Genomic DNA, 20418 nt, shown 5'->3' with positions numbered 1-20418 from the left:
CGCCCGGCGCCCCTCCTAGCCCCGCCCCCCAAAGCGCGTCCCGCCCCTGGCGCGCACTCGTAGCCTCGCCCTCCTGCGGCGTGTCCTCGTAGTCCCGCCTCTACTCTCTGGTCCCCTCTTCACTCCTGCCCCCGCGTGGACGCGCATGGTAGGTGAGTCTGGAGGACTCGAAGGAGCACAGGGAGGCAAATCAACATCATTCAATGGTTCTGCACATTCCCATCTCCCCGCGCGCATTCAGCTTAAAAACATCATGTCCTCTCACCCATTCACTCACATACTTATGCATTCATTCATTCATAAATATTTATGAACGCCTCCATCCACCACGTGCCTGCAAAAGGTTTGGATTAAGTACATCCACACTAGGCTTCTCTCCCCCCCACCCTCCCTTCCACCCCCCCCCCCCAATGAAAGCAAAAGAAAACAAAATGTTGAAAAGATTGGTAAACGGTACCAGCCAAACAATCTTACAAATTGGGAAACTGAAGAAGGAAAAAAACGTTAAACTGATAGATAAATTGACAAATTTAACTGCCTGAGTGCTGGAGGACATATTCAAGGACTTTAAAGAATGTGCTGCAATGGCGAGGGATAGGAAGACAGAATCATGATAAAGAGGGAAATGGCATTAAAGTGAGACTGAGCTTAAGCACCAGGCTGTACCCCAAAACCTTTCTGTCCTGATATAAGTAGTGTAGCTGAAGCCCTTCAGTGAAGGTGACTGCCTGGGCTGTGCCCCATAGCTTCAACCTAAATCTAGCAGGTATAGAAAAGTAAGTGCTATATTTAGAACAGGACACATTTTCCACTGGGCCTTTTCCCTGGTAGCAATGAAAATATAGTACATTTCAAATATAGATTGTGAACATGGTTACATTCTTCAAGAGCTGCTTTTGCCTCTATTCCTGCAGGGTCTCTAACAAGACCTCACAGGAGGATGCACCCCACAGCCACACCCACAGGCTATCCTGGGCCCTGGTAAGTAGGCTGAGTTTGTAGAAGGGAAAGTAATTGCTCTACATGGAAGTGTTTATCCCTCTAGCTTCAAAAGATGAGTCAAGAATGGCTAGCTTCAAGGAATTCCTGTTCCAAATTTCCTAGAAATAGAATCTAATCTTCTGGATGGTCAGCTCTCCACCCTGGTGTGTTGAGCAACAATCAAGAGGCGGTGTGCTCTGTCCTCTGACCTTGATTTTCCTTTAAGGGTTCTAAACTGGACTTTCCATTTATGAGATTATCTAGCGCACCCACCCTTTAAAACTTTTTAATTTTATATTTCAATTTTATTATTTTATATTTTAGAACCTATTCAATTCTGTTTAAAATCCACTGTGTTTTCACCTTAGTGCCTTTTCTACTGTAAGTTCACAATAAATATTAGTTGAATGAATGAAAAAAGGACACACTATATTTTTTTTTCTAAAGCATTCATTCTTTGGTGCTGAATCCCTCCCTCAAAAAGCTTGCATTCCAGTGTTTGTTTAGAAAGTAGATGATAATCAAATTAGTACATATGTAGGATATCATATGCTAAATGCCATAAAGAATTATTAAGCAGAGAAAGGGTATGGAAGAGGGAGGAACCTGGTTATTATTTAGACACGGTGATTACAGATAGTACTTTAGGTGCAGGATGCATGTACTGAAGTGGGCCTGTGCTGGTGTATTTAAAGAACAACAATAAAGCTGAAGCCAGATTCACAGATAGGTAGTTAGTGTAGTTAGGTAAATAGGGTCTAAAATCGAGTAAGATAAATAAAATGGAGGCCATTATTGAGAATGGAGTCCAGGAAACAAGAGCAGCACTTGGGGAAATTGAAACGTGAATGTCCCCAAGGTCTGGAGCCCATCCTAAGGAAATGTTAATGAAGCAGCTCCCAGCAAACAGGGAGATGCTAATCTAAAAGCCAGGCCCTTCCTGACCAGATTATTCCTTCAGCCCACTTAGCCCCTATCTTTTGGGCCTTCCCATCTGCATTCTATCATTGTAAAATAACAGAAAACAAAGGACAGGGGTGTGGGAAAGCTGAAAGAAGACCTAGCTATAAAAAAGGGAAGACCTCCCCCTTCCACCGATTCTGCCTTTTGGGCCCCCTTCTTCCTCCAGGAGGAAGTCTTTTCTGCTGTCCTTTAATAAAGCCTTCCACTTTCCACTCTAAACTTGCCTGGCATGCTTCTCTGGTGTTATACTTCAGCATTCCGGGAAGCAAGGACTCCTCACTGGTAAACAGTGGTAACAAAGCCAATGTGAGTGGGGCAGAATGAAACTAGGAAATGTAAGACTGGAAGACACTGCACCACATGACACAGATCACCAAAGAGGTTCCACTTTATTACCAAAGACTGTGTGTTTATATAGGTCTAAGGAGAGTCGCAGGGCTGAGGTAGATAACAGGTCGCCTGTTTATTGGCAAGCTCTTCCATATGTCAGTTCTGGAGCCCAAGAAGTTAATTCTAATTGGGGCTAAGGCTTCCCACCAGCAGGATTTGAACATTGGTGCCAGAGGGAACCTTTCGCGCCAGTGAAAGAAACAAAGAGGAGAAAGAGGGTCGTTAGATGCCATGCTGGGGTTTTTCTCTGGGGTGCTGCTGCTGCCGTTATATGTTTTCCCAACAGGAAATGGGGGCAGAGAGGTGGGTGAGCACTGATTGGCCTGATCATTGCCGAGTCTTGGCTATTGTAATAAAAGAACTTTGGGTTTTATTTTATACAGAATAAAGCCCACGGAAATACCATGTTCTAGTCAGCTTTTTCACTGCTGTGACCAAAGAGCAACAAGAACAATTTTAGAGGAGGAAAGTTTATCTGGGGGTTCATAGTTTCAGAGGTCTTAGTCCATAGGCAATTGGCTCCATTCCTCCGAGTTTGAGGTGAAGCAGAACATCATGGCAGAAGAGTGTGGTGAAGGAAAGTGGCTCAGGGCATCACATCAGGAAGCAGAGAGAGAGAGACTCTACTCACCAGATACAAAATATATAATCCAAAGGCATGAACCCAATGACCTACCTCTTCCAGCCACACCCTACCTGCCTTCAGTTATCACTCAGATAATCGTTGTGATTACCACGACCCCCCCCCCTTGCCGGTTACAAGTTCTGCTCCCTCACATGTTGAAGTATAACATTAGAGAAGTATGCCAAAGCAAGCATATAAATAACATGCAGGGTTTATTTAAAAAGAGGTAACATAGATTTCTCCCAGGAGGGAGAAGGGGGCCATAGCTGGTATCCCAAGAAGCAAGGATGTTCTGCCTCTCTTATAGGTCTTAGGCTTCCTTTGTTCTCCTGCTCTCTCCCCCTTTTCTCCTTCCTGCATAGAGATGCTCTGTGGGATGGCCAAAAGGTAAGAAGCAGGTGGACTGGATAAGGGCTGGATACTTTTACAACTCCCTGTAGCTGGGGGGCAGGGGCAATTCCTGGAACAGGTTACTTTAGTAGGTTATCTTGATAGGGTGGAGGAAAGACTCTGAAGTCTTTTCAGTCCCTCAGGGGGCAGTCTCCAACTTCCTGGACTTACTCAAATTGGCTTCCTTGATCCGCCATGACTCAGTTTACCTATCTATACTGATTGCCTGTCTAATTCTGGCTTCATTTATCAGGGATTAGTACATTGATTGGGTCAAGGCTTTCCTAACCCAATCATTTCACCTCTAAGCCCTCTTGTACTGTCTCTCACACATGAGCTTTTGGGGACACCTAACATCTAAACCATACACTATGCAAGAGAAATATGCAGTGAATGAAAAGGAAGAGTAAGAGCCTTTGGCAAATGTTTAAGAATGTTGATTCTGTTATTTTTTACAGTACTGAACTTGACATAAATAGGCAAGATATCACACCTACAATTTTCTTTGTTAAACATAAAAATGTTTCTTTGTCAATTTCTGAATTATGTATTGATGGAATAATGACAAAGTATTACCACTTAAAAGTAAGCACAGTACTAGAATAAGAATAAACACAATGATCTGTTATAGTTAAAGCTTCGTCCTGGGTTTCATAAACTGACTTCCAGATCACTCACGTATAATCGAATCAAGACTTTATTGAAGCACACTGGTGACGGCTGACCAGAACATAAAGCTGTTCCCCTGATCAGCCCCGAATAATAGCAAGGACACTCCTTATAAGCCTGAAAACTGCAAAAGGGATGGGCCAGTGTGGGATACTTTACTCAGAGTCTAGCCAATGCAAGCAAGCCAGGAACAGAAGCGGGACAGTACAATCAAGCGGAGAGAAGTCTAACCAATTACAGTTAGCCCAGTCACCCCAGTTACAGAAACAATGTCCCATTAGGTAGTTCTGTGTTCTTTAAGGTTTCTATAGCAAAAGGAAAAGAACATCTTGCCCCAGTCAAGGGGCAAGATGTTCTTTTCCTTCTACTTGGCATGGTTGTTTTACAGGATGAAGTCATAAAACAAAATGGAGTCACATTTGCTCCTACTATCACAATCAATGGTATAAAGAGCCAAGATATGAACTCTCAAATATATGGTCAATTGATTTTCAACAAGGATGCTGATAGGAAAAAAATAGTCTTCAATGAATGTTGGAGAAACTATATATCGATACACCAAAGAATGAAGTTGGACCCTATGTCATATACAAAATTAACTCAAAATGGATCAGAGAAATAACACATGGATCAAAGACTCAAACAGATTATTTGTACAGCAGTGTTCATAGATATACTATTTGTGATGGCCTAAATAACCCAAATGTCCATCAATGGATAAATGATAAACAAAATGTGAGACACACATACAATGGAATGTTATTTAGCAACAGAAAGGAATAAAATTCTAGAACATGCAACAACATGGATGGACTTTTAAAATGTTATGCTTAAATGAAATAAATCAGACACAAAGGACAAATATGATATGATTCCACTTATATAACATACCTAAAATAGGCAATCATAGAGACAGAAAGTAGCATGGTGGTTTCCAGTGACAGGGAGTTAGAGGGAATGGGAAATTTACTGGGCACAGACGTTCTGTTTGGAATGATGCAAAAATTCTAGAAATGGATAGTGTTGATAATTGTACAACCTTATGGATGTCTTAATGCTATTGAATTATACAATTAAAATAGTTAAAGTTGTAAATTTTGTTTGGTGCATTATACTGCAATTTAAAAACAAAAGAAAAAAGGCGGGTGATGGGGGAGCATGTGTAAATCATGCTTGTGCCTCACTGTCTCAGAGTAGAAGTAAACTCATGTAACCAGTTGATCAAACAAGCTGGACTGGGTATGATGCAAACAAAAAGTAACTTTAGTCTTTTTTCTCCCATGATTCATTTCAGATATCTTTTTTCCACTTGCTTTATTTATTTATTTATTTGGTCTTTTGATTAAAGTTTGGCAGATCCCAAAGCTTTTATGACCATTTTCAATTAAGACAAGTCCTGGACATTATAATACTAAACCATTAAAATCTAGGTAAAACTCACTGTGCACCCTCCAAAATAGTTTGCTTGGAGAGCTTCTGTGAGGGTGAGATAGAAAAACAAGCTTAGCTTCTCCCATTTTCTTGACTCATGACCTACAGATGCTGCTGTTGGCCTGTCTGGGCTCAAGGGGAAAAAAAAATCTTAATTGGTAAAGTTGTCATCTCATGTTGGAGCCCTCTGATTTTATCAGATTTTAAATGCTGTGCTTTTCTCTTCTGGGATGATTTTTGGATTCTCCAGAGAACCTTAGGCCCCTGAGATTCTTCTTAAACACTTCCCTTGACAGAAGCAATGCCTTCATCTACCAGGTGCTTGGGTTTCCCTCTCAGGTGATGCTTAGGGTTCCCCAGATAAAAGAGGCTCCATCAATAGAGCCCCTCTGAAGATGGGCCAGTGTGGGATACTTGACTCAGAGTCTAGTATATCACTTTCTGCAAATATGGTATGCATCCTTTCACCATTAAATTCTGGAAGTGCCCTCTATCTCTCCCCATCAGTGCTCATTGGATGGAAAGAAACCAGGGAAAGTTAGTGGCCCCTCAAAGTGCTCATTGTCTCCGCAAACTCCTATTAAACATGTTGCCTTCTTGCAAATAGTTTGGAGGTGAGAACGTGCACATATATGCAGATCTGGCCCCTCCCCCACCTCCTGCATGGATGTCCTTTAAAACTGGGGAGTTCATCAAACCTTTTGTGGGGTTACTCCCAAGGCAAAAAGTAATTTAGTTTAATATTCTCCTGCATTGGAGCATCAGTCACAATCTCTTTATGTTTCAAGATTGTCCTTTGCAAAGTATTGGGGAAGAGAGACAGAGACATGTTTTATCTGACATTTCTGTTTGGAGTACTCAATAATCCCTAGCCTTCTATGTCATAAATGTGTCAGCTGAGAAGGAACTTTAACCTTTACCCAATCAAGTTATCTCCTTCCCAAAACTGGGAAGACATCCTTCCTTGGCCTCTCTAACCCTGGTCTCTAGTAAAAAGTAGAAGGGCCTTTGCAGAAAATCTTGCCAACCATATCTGTACCTTTTTCTGCCTTAGGAATGTAATTTTGTGAATATTACTGAACATTTTTTAAAAAAGAGAATCTAGTATGCCCTTCAGGTTCTGACTATAAAGTCTCTATATACATACAATTCCTCAGATGGGTGAGATATAAGATCACCTTAATGAATAAACTATGCAAGCTACCCATATTCCCCCAAAATATATACAATGATTTTTAAAACAAAATCTTATTTGTAACCTTGCTTTTTTTTATTAGTTAGCTTTCTATCACTATAACAAATGCTGGAGATAAGAGAAAAGGTTTATTTTGGCCAACAGTTTTGGAGGTTTCAGTCCATGATCAATTGCCCTTGTTGCTTTGGGGCCTGTGGCAAAGCAGCACATCAGGGTTTAGCATAACCACTCACCTCATGGCCAGGAGTGAAAACGATTAAGTGGAAGGGGCTAGGGTCCTTCTGTCCCCTTCAGGGGCATTCCCCAATGACCACAAGGCCTCCTACTGGGCCTGATCTCTTAAAGTTTCTACCACCTCTTGATAGTGCCTAACTGAGGACCAAGCCTTGAACACATGGGCCTTTGGGGATCAGTCCACATCTAATCTATAGCACTGTTAAAAACAGAGTTTAGGTGATGAAGGATTTAGGGAGAGGTAACTATTCAATTTCTTAAAGAAACTGGTTAGTGAAGTTGTGATTAATTAACAATATATATTTTTCCCATTAATATTCATCATAGTGAAAGTTTGGTAAGCAGGAAACAATATTTGTAAGCTTCTTAAAGGAAAAAAATTAAAAAGTTATGCATAAAGAATTAGGAATCAGAATAATTTAGCAACAGAAGCTGGTCAGAATGAACTCCTTAAAACAGTGTAATAATACCTTAACAAGTTTGAAAGAAAACAATTTCCAAACTAGAACTCTATACACAAATATCCTCAAAGGCAAGCAAAGATCAGGATATTTTTAGACCTGCAAATATCAAAAAATTTGTCTTGGTCTGGGATGTAATTCAGTGGTGGAATACTTGCTTGGCAAGCACAGGGCTCTGGGTTAAATCTCCCGAAACCCTTCCTCCTGCAAACATATCTTCCTGCTATTTCTGGATATGAGCCAACAAAATTAGGGTATAAATCATGGAAAAGAAAGACACAGGAAATAAGCCAAGGATAAAGGAATTCACAAAATGATGGTAAAGGGTTATGGCTGTAGGACACCTATGCCCCACTGTACCTAAAGTCCTGGCTTCAGGATTGTGACTCAAGAGATAGACCCATGGAGGAGTGTTGTTACCAAGATATGTCCCCCTCATGCGTTGTCTTTCTATTTTGAATCTGCCTGGCCCAGGTTCTTGGCAATCCCTGGTCAGCCATGGCCATACACTATTGAAGCTCCTGCCTCTCTCAGTGACCTGTCAAAGGAATCATCTGAGAACTTCCCTTTTATCCCAGAAGAGTTCTTCCTTGATGTAGCCTGAGAATTGGAGTTGGCCACAATGCATTAGGAACAGAGAACACAAAGCAACCTATTGTCCTAGCAGGATTTCTGTCAGAGGCTGCTACCTGGCCCAAAAGATAGACAGGCTGAGAATCCAGCCATGCACCTTATATCACAGTCTGACCTGCCAACTTCCACACATGGTTCTCATTAATACTCATGGAAGCTGAAGCCAAATTAGCTCAGAGAAACCATTCCCACCAATTATTTTGCTAGGGACTTACCTCTGACAGTGGCAATACCATTTCTTTTCTTGAATGGCTAAGGATGTGCTTGCTTCTAAATATTTTTCACCAATTCCTTTCACAGTCATTTACATGTAAAAAGTAATTGATAAAATAACACATTTGACAAAATAGATGAAAAAGAAAAAGGAATAACTATGCTAACAAAAGCTACTAGAATCCCAGAGACAGATTTATAGAATAATACATACATTGAAATTTAAATAATGTACATAATTATATTAAAACTATTAAAGTATCAAAGTGTAGCCTGATTTTCTAAAGTTAATAGCCTTGTAAGAGCAGGAGGCAAGGCATAGTGGCGCCCACCTAGAATCCCAATATGTTGGAAGGTTGAGGCAGGAGGATTACAAGTTCTAAGCTAGCCTCAGCAATTTAGCAAGACCCTAAACAACTTAGTGAGATCCTGTCTGAAAAAAATAAATAAATAAATAAACAAATAAAAAGGTGTAGGGATGTAGCTCCATGGTAAAGTGCCCCTGAGTTCAATCTCTAGTACAAAAAAAAAAAAAAAATGTGAGGAACATAATGGATTTCTTTTAATATTCTTTAAATTCTTTAAATTTAAAGAATATTAAAATATATCATCTTTGCAATAGAAAAAATACAAGTACAGATACATCCTGTATCTTTATAAATGGCCATAATAGTTGTAAAAAATGCTCTAGCAAACTCCTCTAAGATGTTCCCAAATGGCCTTGCCGTAATATGCATTTAGTATACATTTATACCTACGATCTCGGTGCCCACCCCCCATGATTCCACTGATGAAGCATTCCTCAAGATATAAGACACATTCCAGTGGTTACTTTTCAGTCCTTACTATGTATGGATGATCAATAGTACTTTGCACAAGTGACTGCTCCTTTAACTTCAATGCTTATCTGTAAATATTTCCATATGTAGCTCTAAAATATAACATTAAATAATAACAATGCTTTGATATTAACATTTCTGTCATGTGTTGACATCTAACCACCAAGGTGATGGTGTTAGGAGGATCTGCCTTTGGGAGATGACTAGGTCAGGAGGTCTCCATTCTCATGAATGGGATTAGTATCCTTATAAAAGAGGCTTGGAGGAAGCTGCCTTCTACCATGTGTGGAAACAGAGAAGATGCCACCTCTGAGGAATGGGGCACTCACAGATATTGGATTTGCTGGAGTTTTGGTATTGAGCTTCCTTCCCAGCCTCCAGAACTATAAGAAATAAATTTCTGATCTTTATAAATTATTCAGTCTAACACATTTTGTTATAACAGCACAAATGGAGAAAGACAAACAACATAAAATATAATTAGAATGTCTAATATAATGAACAACATTTTCTTAATATCATCAAATATCTAATCAGCATTTCAATTTCCAATTGCTTAGTAAGTATTATAATTACTTTCAGTGTGTTCATGGAGTCAGGCTATAAATATAGTCTACACACTAATTGAAGCTTCTGTCATCTCTTAACTTGGATTATTGAAATTGCTACCTAATGGATTTATCTATTTCTATCTATTCTTTCTCCCTTCTAGTTGTGATTCATAGAAAGCAACTAGAGCAATGCTTTTTAAATAGAATTCAGATCATGTAACTATTCTGCCAACTCCTGTATGTCTCAGGGTAAAAGTCTTTACAACAATAGACTATAGAATCCTCTATGATCTGCCCACCTCACCACCCTGAAACTGGCTCTTATCTCCCTTCCTCTCTCTCCCATCCCATATCATCTTAGACAAGCAACTCATTTCGCTTTTCTTCAGAAATGTCAAGCAAATGTGGATCTCAGAACATCATTCTTGCTCTTCCCTGGAACATCCTTCTACCATCTATCCATGTGCCATGCTACCTTTACTTCCTTCATATTTCTGCCCAAATGTCTTTTTATTAATGTAAAAATAATTACTTTCCCTGAACTCCCCTGCTCCAATACATACCTTTGTTCTTTCTTCATAACACTCACCATCTTCTGACATATAACTTGCTTGTTTATTTGTCTACCTGTCTTATTTTAATATTAGATTGTAAATTCAAGAAGCTAACTTGCTCATTGCTATATCCTAGTGCCTCTAGCATGATGTTGGTATTCAGTAAATATTAGCTGAATGTATAGATGGATGACTATAAGAATACATGCATTAGGATCATAGGAAAGGTGACTCTTCAGATGTTGCTGCATTGTATTTTGAAAGCTTTAAAGGAAAGAAAAGAAATAACATTTTTAGAGATCATAGAGAGTGAAATTAGAGCTAGGAGATTTTTCTTTATATATGATGTTAGAGATTTTCTTTCTCATAGATTGTAGCTAGAGATGGATGTCAAATAAACAGTATTGAAGCTGAAGGTGTTCCTCAATGTCATTTGCTTTATCTCTGCATTCTTGCAAGATGTTTTAAAAAATGGACTACCAAAGGGGTAGGAACCTCATCTAACTCACCTAAACCATAGGAAGCTAATGAGTTGTTGATAAACAGACAACATCTCCTTCCCATAAAAAATTGTGAAGACTGAAAAATTTGATTCGATAGCAATTGGACTAAATGGGATTGGAGATTGGAATTAGAGGGAAGGGAGCATACAGAAAGGTCTTTTATTCCACTGACATCTCGAAAAACTTCCCTAACAGGAGCTATTCCTGCCTTATCCTTAGTTCATTTTATTGTTTTAAATGAAGGTCCATGCATGAAGGAATAAGAGGCATTTTTTAAATTCTCTGTGATCTCTAAAAATGTCTTCACTTGAGGTAGAAATAACAGGTGCTGAAATACATTTTCATCTGTAGAAGTTCAAGCTTCCATATTCAGTGTAGCTACAAAAAATGAGCGTGAACTTCCTTCAAAGCACCATGAGGGAGACAAAAGGTATGAGGTGAGAAGAGAAGGGAGAAAGTAACACCTACTTTTCTTACTTGGTATTTACCCATTTATCTTCCCTCTAAAGAGTTATACACCCACATACAAAACCTGTAGGAGAAACAAATTTCAATATCCTCCTTGTGAAAAAAAGCAAAATGTTACAGAGACATTATGATGCAATGGGGACCATCTGAAGGACACTGCTAACATTATGAGGTCAGGAAGTTTTGCAGAAATGTTTGCCTGTAGGAAACGCGTTAGACCTAAGCCAGCCTTCCTCCCTACTAACATCCTATGGTAACTCTTACTCCTATCCATAGGCTGGAATTTTGAGATCAAAAGAATGAGACTTAGAGCAAGAATTGAGACAGCAGAGCAGCATTTCAGGAAACGGAAGGTTTTTCACATTGGCAAATAAAATAACTTTTTATTTCTCTACAGAAATAAAAGATTCCCTGTGTCCATATGGATATCAGAGACAAAAAGCATTTCAACCCTGCAGTTTTGATTAACAATTTCAGAATAGCCGTGAATGGGTTTCAAAAATTGGTTGAAGAGACAGCACTCCAGAAAAAAGGTGAAAGAGCAGGCTTGTTTTTCCCAAAAGAAGGTAAGAACAGTGATTATAGGGAAGTAGAGTTGGGGAGGTTGATAAGAACTGGGAAGTGTCTGAAGCCATCAGAGAAAACCAGTGTAGCTTAAGAGCAAGGACACCAAATGTGGGTCCTGAAGATCTGAGTTCTTGTTCTTTCTTTGTCTCTAAATAGCTAATTTGACTTGGGGAGATGTTTTTCCCAATTCTCTGAATCTTCATTGTCTCAATTTTAAAGTTAGAGGATTGGATTAAATGACATCTCGGGTTTTTTTGTAGGTACTACGATTTGATTGCTCACTGGTTGATCTGGGATTCACAGTAGTTAGAGTATAGTGACCATGTGGAAAGCCATATGCACTACTGTGTTAGCTTTCTGTCACTCTAACAAAATACCTGAGATGATCAGCATAAAAGGAGGAAAGGTTTATTTTTGGCTAAGAGTTTCAGAGGTTTCAATCCATGGCCAATTGGTCTGTTGCTTTGGGGCACACCATATGGGGAACACATAGTAGAGGAAGCTGTTTGCCTCTAGGCAACCAGTAGGTAAAGAAAGAGAGAGAAAGGAAGTTGGATGTGGTCCCAAAATCCCCTTTAAGGCATATCCCAATGACCTAACTTCCTCCCACTAGGTCACACCTCTTAGAGATTTCATTACTTCGAAATAACTCCACAGGCTCTTGACCAAGTTTTTAACACATGGGGCCTTGGGGGACAGTATTTAAACCACAGCAGCCATCCTTCTATATCTAAGGCTATCATGATACCATAAGGACTTTCATAAGCAATAAAAAATGTTCTGTTTCACTATCATTCCATTGTCTGGGACAGTCCTCATGTCTCTAGGCAGGAATGATTTGAGCATGCTAAGATAAGGTGAATGTAGTGGACAGTGGTCTGCCAAGAGTATGACTGGCAGAGAACCCAATGCAGAGCCATGGCCCTGTTCAAGGGGATTAGTATAGTATGCATTTGGGGGGGCCCAAGGACAGTCATAAAGAGTAAGGCTGAATAGCACAGTCAAAACCCAATAGAACAAACGCTCTTATTGAAATAAAAGGAACAAGGGTCAAATAATTGCTAAAGGGACAATGTGGCCTGCCTTATGTGTGCCAGGTTACATAATCATATGTAAGTAAAAAATATTCATTTTGGGTGTTTGAACCCAAACCAGTATTATTTGAATAGCATTTAATAATTTATGTTATTTTAATAAGTATGATTTTCTTGGCAATCTGAATAGACAAAGATTAGTAACATGTCCATTTTATTTCTGAAAAGACAGGAGGTAGAGATGAGTCACCTGCCTAAGTCACTCAACTTTTAAGTATTAGAGCTAGGTGGTGTAAGTCCTATTAGATATGCACTTTGGGTAGTTTTGTACTTGGCCAGGCTTTCTAAACATCTCAATAAAACTTAATTTCCCCCAGTCAGTTTATTTCGTTCTCTGTAATTGATTTTCCAAATTCTTACCATCTTTTCTGAATCTTCTATGGGATCTCTGCCCCTCCCAGCCAAGTTTCCTATATTATACGGGGAAAGCATGGCCCCAAGACATGAAGTCTCTCAAATTCCCTTTCTTTCACTTTCAAAGTACCTAAAGCAGCACCTGTCCTCCCTCCACCCTTCCAAGGCTGTCACTTTGCTACAACAGCCTCAAAAATCTCCTTTCACTGGCTTTGTCCTCTCAATCTAAAAATATACTCAAGTGCCCTGACCTTGACTTTCTCTTCCCTTTAGCTACCACTGTATATCTCTCCTTTGCTTTTCCACTAAATTTCCTTACAGCATTACCACTTCATTGTCAACCTTCTCCAGCCTGGCTTTCCTCATCACTTTGCTGAAAATGCTCTTACTAAGGTATTTGAGAACCTAACACAGTTGCCAAATTCAATAAATTGTTTTTCCCCTTTGCAGCCCACTTAGCCATTTTGCTGCATTGACACTGTTAGCTGCCTCTGCTTCAAGAAATGCCCTCCCACTACATCTTTTGTCATAATACTCTCTTCTGATTTTTCTCCTTTTCATTTTTTTCTGTGCTTCTTTTTCTCCTTGAGCTTTGCCTATTGTGTTCTCACTGGGTCTTATGGTGTAAACATCATTTGCCATGCCAGTTTATCTGGTATAACCTTTGACTGGGTCATCGTATTTTTCTCTTGGGTTATTACAACAGCCTGTTAATAATCTTCTTGACGAGAGTGATTCCTTCCTCTATACTTTTCAAAAAGCTTTTCCTTTTACAAAATTAGATCTGCCATATTCCTGGCTTATTAGCTGACCTCTGAAATTCAGGTATGTTAACTTGGCATGCAGGCCCATTAACAATCATGCCTCAACTTACCTTTCTGGTCTCTGTTCCTGGCACTTTCTTTCCGCACCTTCTGCCCTATCATAAACTTTTTAGCATTGCTAAGTATGTCATACTCTTAATCATTGATTTTGCTGCATCATTCCCCCAAAGTACAATTCCTTTCCTCCTTTTCCTTTTCTTTCTTTTTCTTTGATACCTGTAAAGTCCTGTTCATCTTTTAAGATCCAAATAAAATATCACTTCTTTGCAAAAAGTCCCAAACTTCCCCTAAGGAAAGGCATCTTCAGACTGCTAATGCACTTATTGCTGTCTTAAGGAATTTACCTGATGTATTTAGCCTGCTGAAATTTATATATATATTCCTGTCCCTTTTCCCCCACCATTGACCTATGAGTGTTTTGAAGGTTTTGCAACCCTAAGGCGAGCACAGTCTGATGTCCAGGAGGTTCTCCTTAAATGTGTGCTTCACAAATAAGTTAACCTTGCATCCACTGAGAGGCTTGTAATCACAAACCTGCATTGAATATGTCCTCCCTATATAGTTTTTTTAAGATTAGATAAAGAGTAATAACTGCTAGACAAATGACTGTGACCAAGGACTACTGTAACTGAGTCACCGGTCTGAAAGATTGAGAAGGAAAAGTATAATTGTAACATATCAGGATGCTAATACTGTCTGAAATAAATTCATAAACAATCATTAGAAAATTAGGCCTACTGTTTACTATAGGCAAGAAGCTAAGAATGAGAGAATGTTTTTAATGGAATAGTTGTCTATCTCAAAATTGATATTAGGTAGACTGCAGTAATTTGTCCCAGCAATATTTCTCTTAAATCTTGCCAATGACCTGATAGAATCCAGAACATCCCAGGACTGGAAAATCTGATCAAACTTATTACATGACATTTACAAAGAAACACATATGTTGTCCTAGTTAGTGTGAATTTAAAATAACTAAATAACTATTTGTGTGTCTCAGAGTAATTTCAAGTTTAATATGACCAAAATGGAATCTTTTATTTTTCCCAAGAAGCATAGTCCTTTCCCAGTTACCCGTTTGGTAAATAGTACCAACATTTGCTGAGTTCTGAAACCAGAAACCCGAATGTCACTCTAGAACAAGTTTCTCAACCTTAGCACTATTGAACTTTCGGTCAAATAATTTTTTTTTTTTTTTCTGTATACATGTACTTGAAGGTGGCATTGGGCTGTCCTATGCATTGTAGGATGTTTAGCAGCATCCCTGGACTCTATTCACTAAGTTCCAGTACCACACCCACCCCTAGTTTTGATAATCATAAATGTCTCCAGACATTACCAAATGGCTTTTGCACAGTTTTGCATGTGCATGTGTGTGTTGTGTATGTGTGTTGTGTATATATGTATGTGCGTGTGTTTGGGGGTGGGAGTGGTCACAATATCTCCTCTGGACAAGAATCAGTGCTCTCAACTCCTGCCTTTACTTTACTCACCACTTTTGTCCACAACAACTTTTATTCCATTGCAAGTCCTTGTAATTCTACTTCCAAACATATCTTACCATGTCCAATGGGATCTCTAGGGTACTCATATCACTTATCCTCCAACTAGGAACACTTTCAAGAGCAAAAGAGAAAGAGTATGTTATTGATAATTAAGTCGAGAAGAGAAGTATAAGTAAGACTCTCTATAGCAGTGAGACATGTACAGTCAACTGCAGTATCATCATGGCCCAAGCCTCTGAAGCCTGGACCAATGCAATTGCCCCTAGCTGGTTTTACAGCTTTCAGTGTCACCTCCTCACAGAGGTGACATTTAAAAAACAAAAATTAGCCAGAGAACATTTAAAAAACAAAAATTAAGTCAGATTATCCTTTCCTTCTGTGAAACTCTCCAGTGATAGCCTACCATAGTGCTTAGGATAAAAGACCAACTCTGACCCTAGTTTAACCCTCCGGCATCTCTGGTCTTAGCTCATAGCATTTTCCCAGTACCCACTAAACTATACTCACTCACCTTCCCAGAACACACAGAGTTCTTTCCAGCCTCAGGGCTTTGTGTTTATCAGCCTTTGTCTAAACATTCTTGTCTTCTTTACAAATGACTGACTCCTTTTTTCTTAGCTTGATATTAACTTTTCCTCAGCTTAATAGTCTTATCTTCCTCCTTAAAGAAGCCTTCCCCAAGGTCCTCAACATCATATAATTCTATCACAGGTCCCCACTGATTGCTTTCTCCAACTTATCTCATTCTATAATGCCATTTAGTTTTACTTTGCAACTGAGGTTGACATACCCATAAAGTCAACAATCCACAAACTGCAATTATAAGCTTAAGTATGGAGGTTCATAAATTTGAACATTGGTCAGTGTACCTATAGCACCAACCAGACCAAGACAAAGAACATTTCTAATCTCCCAGCAAGTTCCCTCATGCCCTTTTCCAGCAATACTACTTCCTACCTTATGAATAGATAACCGCTAACTTAATGTCTGTCTCTATTAATGAGCCTTGCCTGTCACCGTCTGTGAATTGTTTGTTCACTTTTTCATTTTCTGATCCTCTGCCTAGAATATAAGCTCCTTGAGAGCAGGAATCCTGCTTACTGAGTGTTCATTCTAAGTCACATGTCTAGCTCAGTTTTGACACACAATTCTCAATATAGTTGTGTGAACTAAATAAAAGAATCTGATCTCTGTGTACAGTTCGAGAAATCTTGCATCTAACTCTTTGGTGACCTTAGAGTCAAGAGTCTTACTGAAACAGACCTCCTATGGAATTGTTTTAGCATCCTGAACTTCCTCAAGCCGAGAAGGAAATTGAGAAAGTTTCCACAGACCCAGGAAGGCACTAAGGAAGCTGAAGCTGTGACACATTCTCTAACTAGAATAGCCTAGTTAAATCTACATATGTGTATCTCCTGGCTTTTGTTTCTATAAATTGTTACTCCTTTTAGTAAGACTGAAGGAGGAATAATCTAACTGCTTCTCCCCAGGGTGCTCAAACTGCATTAAATTCATTTTTCCTTTCTGTATCACTTCTTTATTTCCTACATGGGTGGGTGACTGAATCCAGACAGCTGGGATCCACACAGTTTTCCTAGCTTGGCTGCAGGTAACATAACCCCAGTAAATTAATATATTTGGCAAAATGAAGATTCAAAATGAAGATTCAAAAAATAACAAACAAAAAAGGATGTCTACTAAGGCTTTAAGGAACACATAATTCACAAGTTATATTGATTATTTTTATAGTCTGTGTGTGTGTGTGTGTGTGTGTGTGTGTGCAACCAATAATAGTTCTTTGCACACTCTACCTTTCATTTAAGATTAATTCTAGCAGAGACTACAGTTGGTGAAACTTTTCACAATAAGAAAGAAGTAATTCTTTTTCTTATTTTGGGGTTCCTGCCCCAAATTTCTAAGATAGCTGAAACAAAGGCTGTAGAGAAAGCACAATTTATCAAAAACAAGATATTTTCTACAGACTTTAGTATTATTTTAACCAAAGGCCTAGTTATGTTTCCAAAGACAAGATCTTTAAAATGCAGATAAATTTGGTTTTTATAGGTTGAAATAAGGAAATGGAAGGTTAGGAAATAGATAAAAAGTTGAAATGTGAAATATAGGCCTTGGAATTTGATGAAAATGTAATTGTGCTTTTTCCAATGCAGATGTCATTGATTATAACAAGTTTTATTCGTCGGTTCAGGAACTCTTTGGTTCAGAAGTGAAGACTCAAGATGTGAAATGCTTTTATAGGAAACTGTGCAACAATCCCGATGCATCTATAGACTGGTGTGAGGTAGTCATTTTTCATGTTTACAAGAAATTCAGTAGTTGTCTTTGTTCAGAATAAATAATTAAATTAAAGTGTTACTTCCAGAGAATTTAAATCTACAATATGTATGTATCATGTTTCAATATCTATAATCACACAATATAAAGTGAGTAAACTAAGTGCCAGTTTAACTGTAATACTGATGAGTAACTCTTAAATATTTTTAGGCCAACCAGTAAATTGGAAGAACTATAGCTGCCATTAACAACAATCAAGACTTTAATAGCCTTAATTGAAAATTTTTTTCCTTTCCATTTCTTTTTTTCTTTCCTTTCTTTCTTTCTTTTTTTTTGGGGGGGTAGGGGTGGGTGGAAGATTGAGCTCAGTCCTTTTTATTTTGTAATTTGAAAAGAGATCTTGCTAAATGCTAAGACTCCTTGAACTTGTAATCTTCCTGCCTCAATGTTTCATCACTGGGATTAAGGAATGTACCACCACACTTGGCAAAAATATTTCTTTTCAATAGCACCAATATATATAATTGTTCAGTGTGTCTACATTCTTATATATAAGAAGGTGATTGATTACCTCTGTCATTCCTTGAGTTTTCTGGTTGGTACAATATTAACTCTTGAAACACATGTATATAGAGTAATTAAATAATTTTTTTTAGAGAGAAAGAGAGAGAATTTTGTAAATATTTTTGTTTTTGGTGGACACAACATCTTTTTTTTTTTAAGATTGAGAGAGAAAGGGAGAGAGAGAGAGAGAGAGAGAATTTTTTAATATTTATTTTTTAGTTTTCAGTGGATACAGCATCTTTATTTTATTTTTATGTGGTGCTGAGGATCGAACCCAGCGCCCTGCACATGCCTGGCAAGCGCGCTACTGCTTGAGCCACATCCCCAGCCTCAGTAATTAAATAATTTAAAAAATTACTTATCTTTCAAAAGTCAGTAGATACAGCAGACCAAAGAAAAAGTAATAATTTAAAGAATTTGATGATCACATTTAACAAGCTGATGGATATGTATAAATGGAACTTTGAACCTAAGACATAATACTCAAACTACATATGTGACTATCACAAAATTGAACATCTGTTTGTCTAAAAAGAACACACCAACAAACTCCAATAGAACAAAATGAGAAACAAAATAAAAGATAGTCCAAATCCCAAAACCAACAAAATAAGATAAATAAAAAATTAACAATTAACTTTGGAGAAAAAAATAACAAAAAAGGATGTCTACTAAGGCTTTCAGGAACACAAAATTCACATGTTATATTGATTATTTTTATAGTCTAAGAACAGCAGAAAATCTATCCAACTCAACTTTAAGAGGCTAAATCAACACTGAATTGAACAAAGGAACTAAACTAATATTATTTGTGAATATAAATACTAAAGTCCTAAATAAAATGCTAACATGTTGACACCAGTTGTGCATTTAAAAATCATTTCCAAATAGAATTTACCCCAGAAAATGAAAAGGATAGTTCAATATTAGAAAAGCCACTAATATACTTCTTTTAATAGGTTAGGAGTAAAAAAAAATACAAAAATCTTAATCAGAGGTCAACAAACTAAGGCCTCAGGCCAAGTCTGGACAGCTACTAGTTTTTTCAAATAAAGTTTATTATAGCAGGGCACAGTAGTACATGCCTGTAATCCCAGCTAGTCTGGAGGCTAAAGCAGAAGGACTTCAAGTTTGAGACTGGCCTGGGCAACTTAGAGAGACCCTATCTCAAAAGAAAAAAGAAAAAAGGCTTGAGGGTAGAGCTCCCTGGGTTCCGTCCCTAGTACTTAAATATATATATACACACACATATACACACACATATATATATACTAGAACACAATAATACCAACTCATTTATGTATTCTCTAGAGCTGCTTCTGCCTGATAATACTAGGATTGAACAGTTCTGATAGAGACCGGATGGTATGCAAGTCAAACTGCATAGTCTTTTTCAGAAAAAGTTTGTTGACACCTGATCTTAAAGTAAAATAAGAATAAGGAAAATATTTGACAAAAGTTCAATAGCTATTCCTGCTCTTAAAAGAAAAAAGGGGCTTGGGGGATATAGCTCAGTGGAGTGCTTGCCTAACATGTAGGAAGCCCTCAGTTCCATCTCCAGTACTATGCCAAAAACGAAAACAAAAACAAAAAAACTTAACAGAATAAGACTAAGAGGACATTTCCTTAACTTGATGGTTTCTATTGCTACTGGAGCAAATTACTGAAAGTTTAGTAACTTAAAGAAATACGCATTATGTCAAAACTTCCATGGATCAGGAGTTTAGGAATAGCTTAACCCTTAACTAAGGGTCTTGAAAGACTGTGAGGTGTTGGATTATATTTTCATTTGGAGGTTCCAACTGAGAAGAATATGCTTTTAAAGCTCATTTTAAAGCTCATTCAGGTTAACAGAATTCTCGTTCTTGCTGTTATTAAACTGAGGGTCTCAGCCTTTGAGTGGCTGGAGGCTGGAAGCCACCCCCTCCTCCTAAGGACTGTGTGCAGTTCCCTGTCACATGGACCTTTACAGGGGCAGTTCACAACATTTCTTCCTTAAAAGCCAGCTTGAAAGCTAGCTTCTTTTATTGTAGGCTAAGACTAAGTCTTATGTAACATAACATTAGAGAAATAGTTTATTACATTTGCCATACTTTGTTGGTTAGAAGCAAATATCAG

The 20418-nt window shown here is 38.3% G+C and overlaps 1 protein-coding gene across 1 annotated transcript in view; it reads left to right on the top strand.

Moving 5' to 3' along the window:
- The first annotated feature begins 11502 nt into the window (after positions 1-11502).
- Wdr64 (WD repeat domain 64) overlaps positions 11503-20418 on the top strand; it is a 141194-nt gene continuing 132278 nt past the window's right edge. The window contains exons 1-2 of the mRNA XM_078022992.1: positions 11503-11666; positions 17613-17743. Of these exons, the coding sequence (XP_077879118.1) occupies positions 11522-11666; positions 17613-17743 (276 nt within the window). The 5' untranslated portion in view covers positions 11503-11521. The remainder of the gene's footprint in view (positions 11667-17612; positions 17744-20418) is intronic.

The sequence above is a fragment of the Ictidomys tridecemlineatus genome, chromosome 10 (assembly GCF_052094955.1).
Source record: "Ictidomys tridecemlineatus isolate mIctTri1 chromosome 10, mIctTri1.hap1, whole genome shotgun sequence".
Classification (NCBI taxonomy): Eukaryota; Metazoa; Chordata; class Mammalia; order Rodentia; family Sciuridae; genus Ictidomys; species Ictidomys tridecemlineatus.
This window is presented reverse-complemented; position numbering and strand designations above follow the sequence as displayed.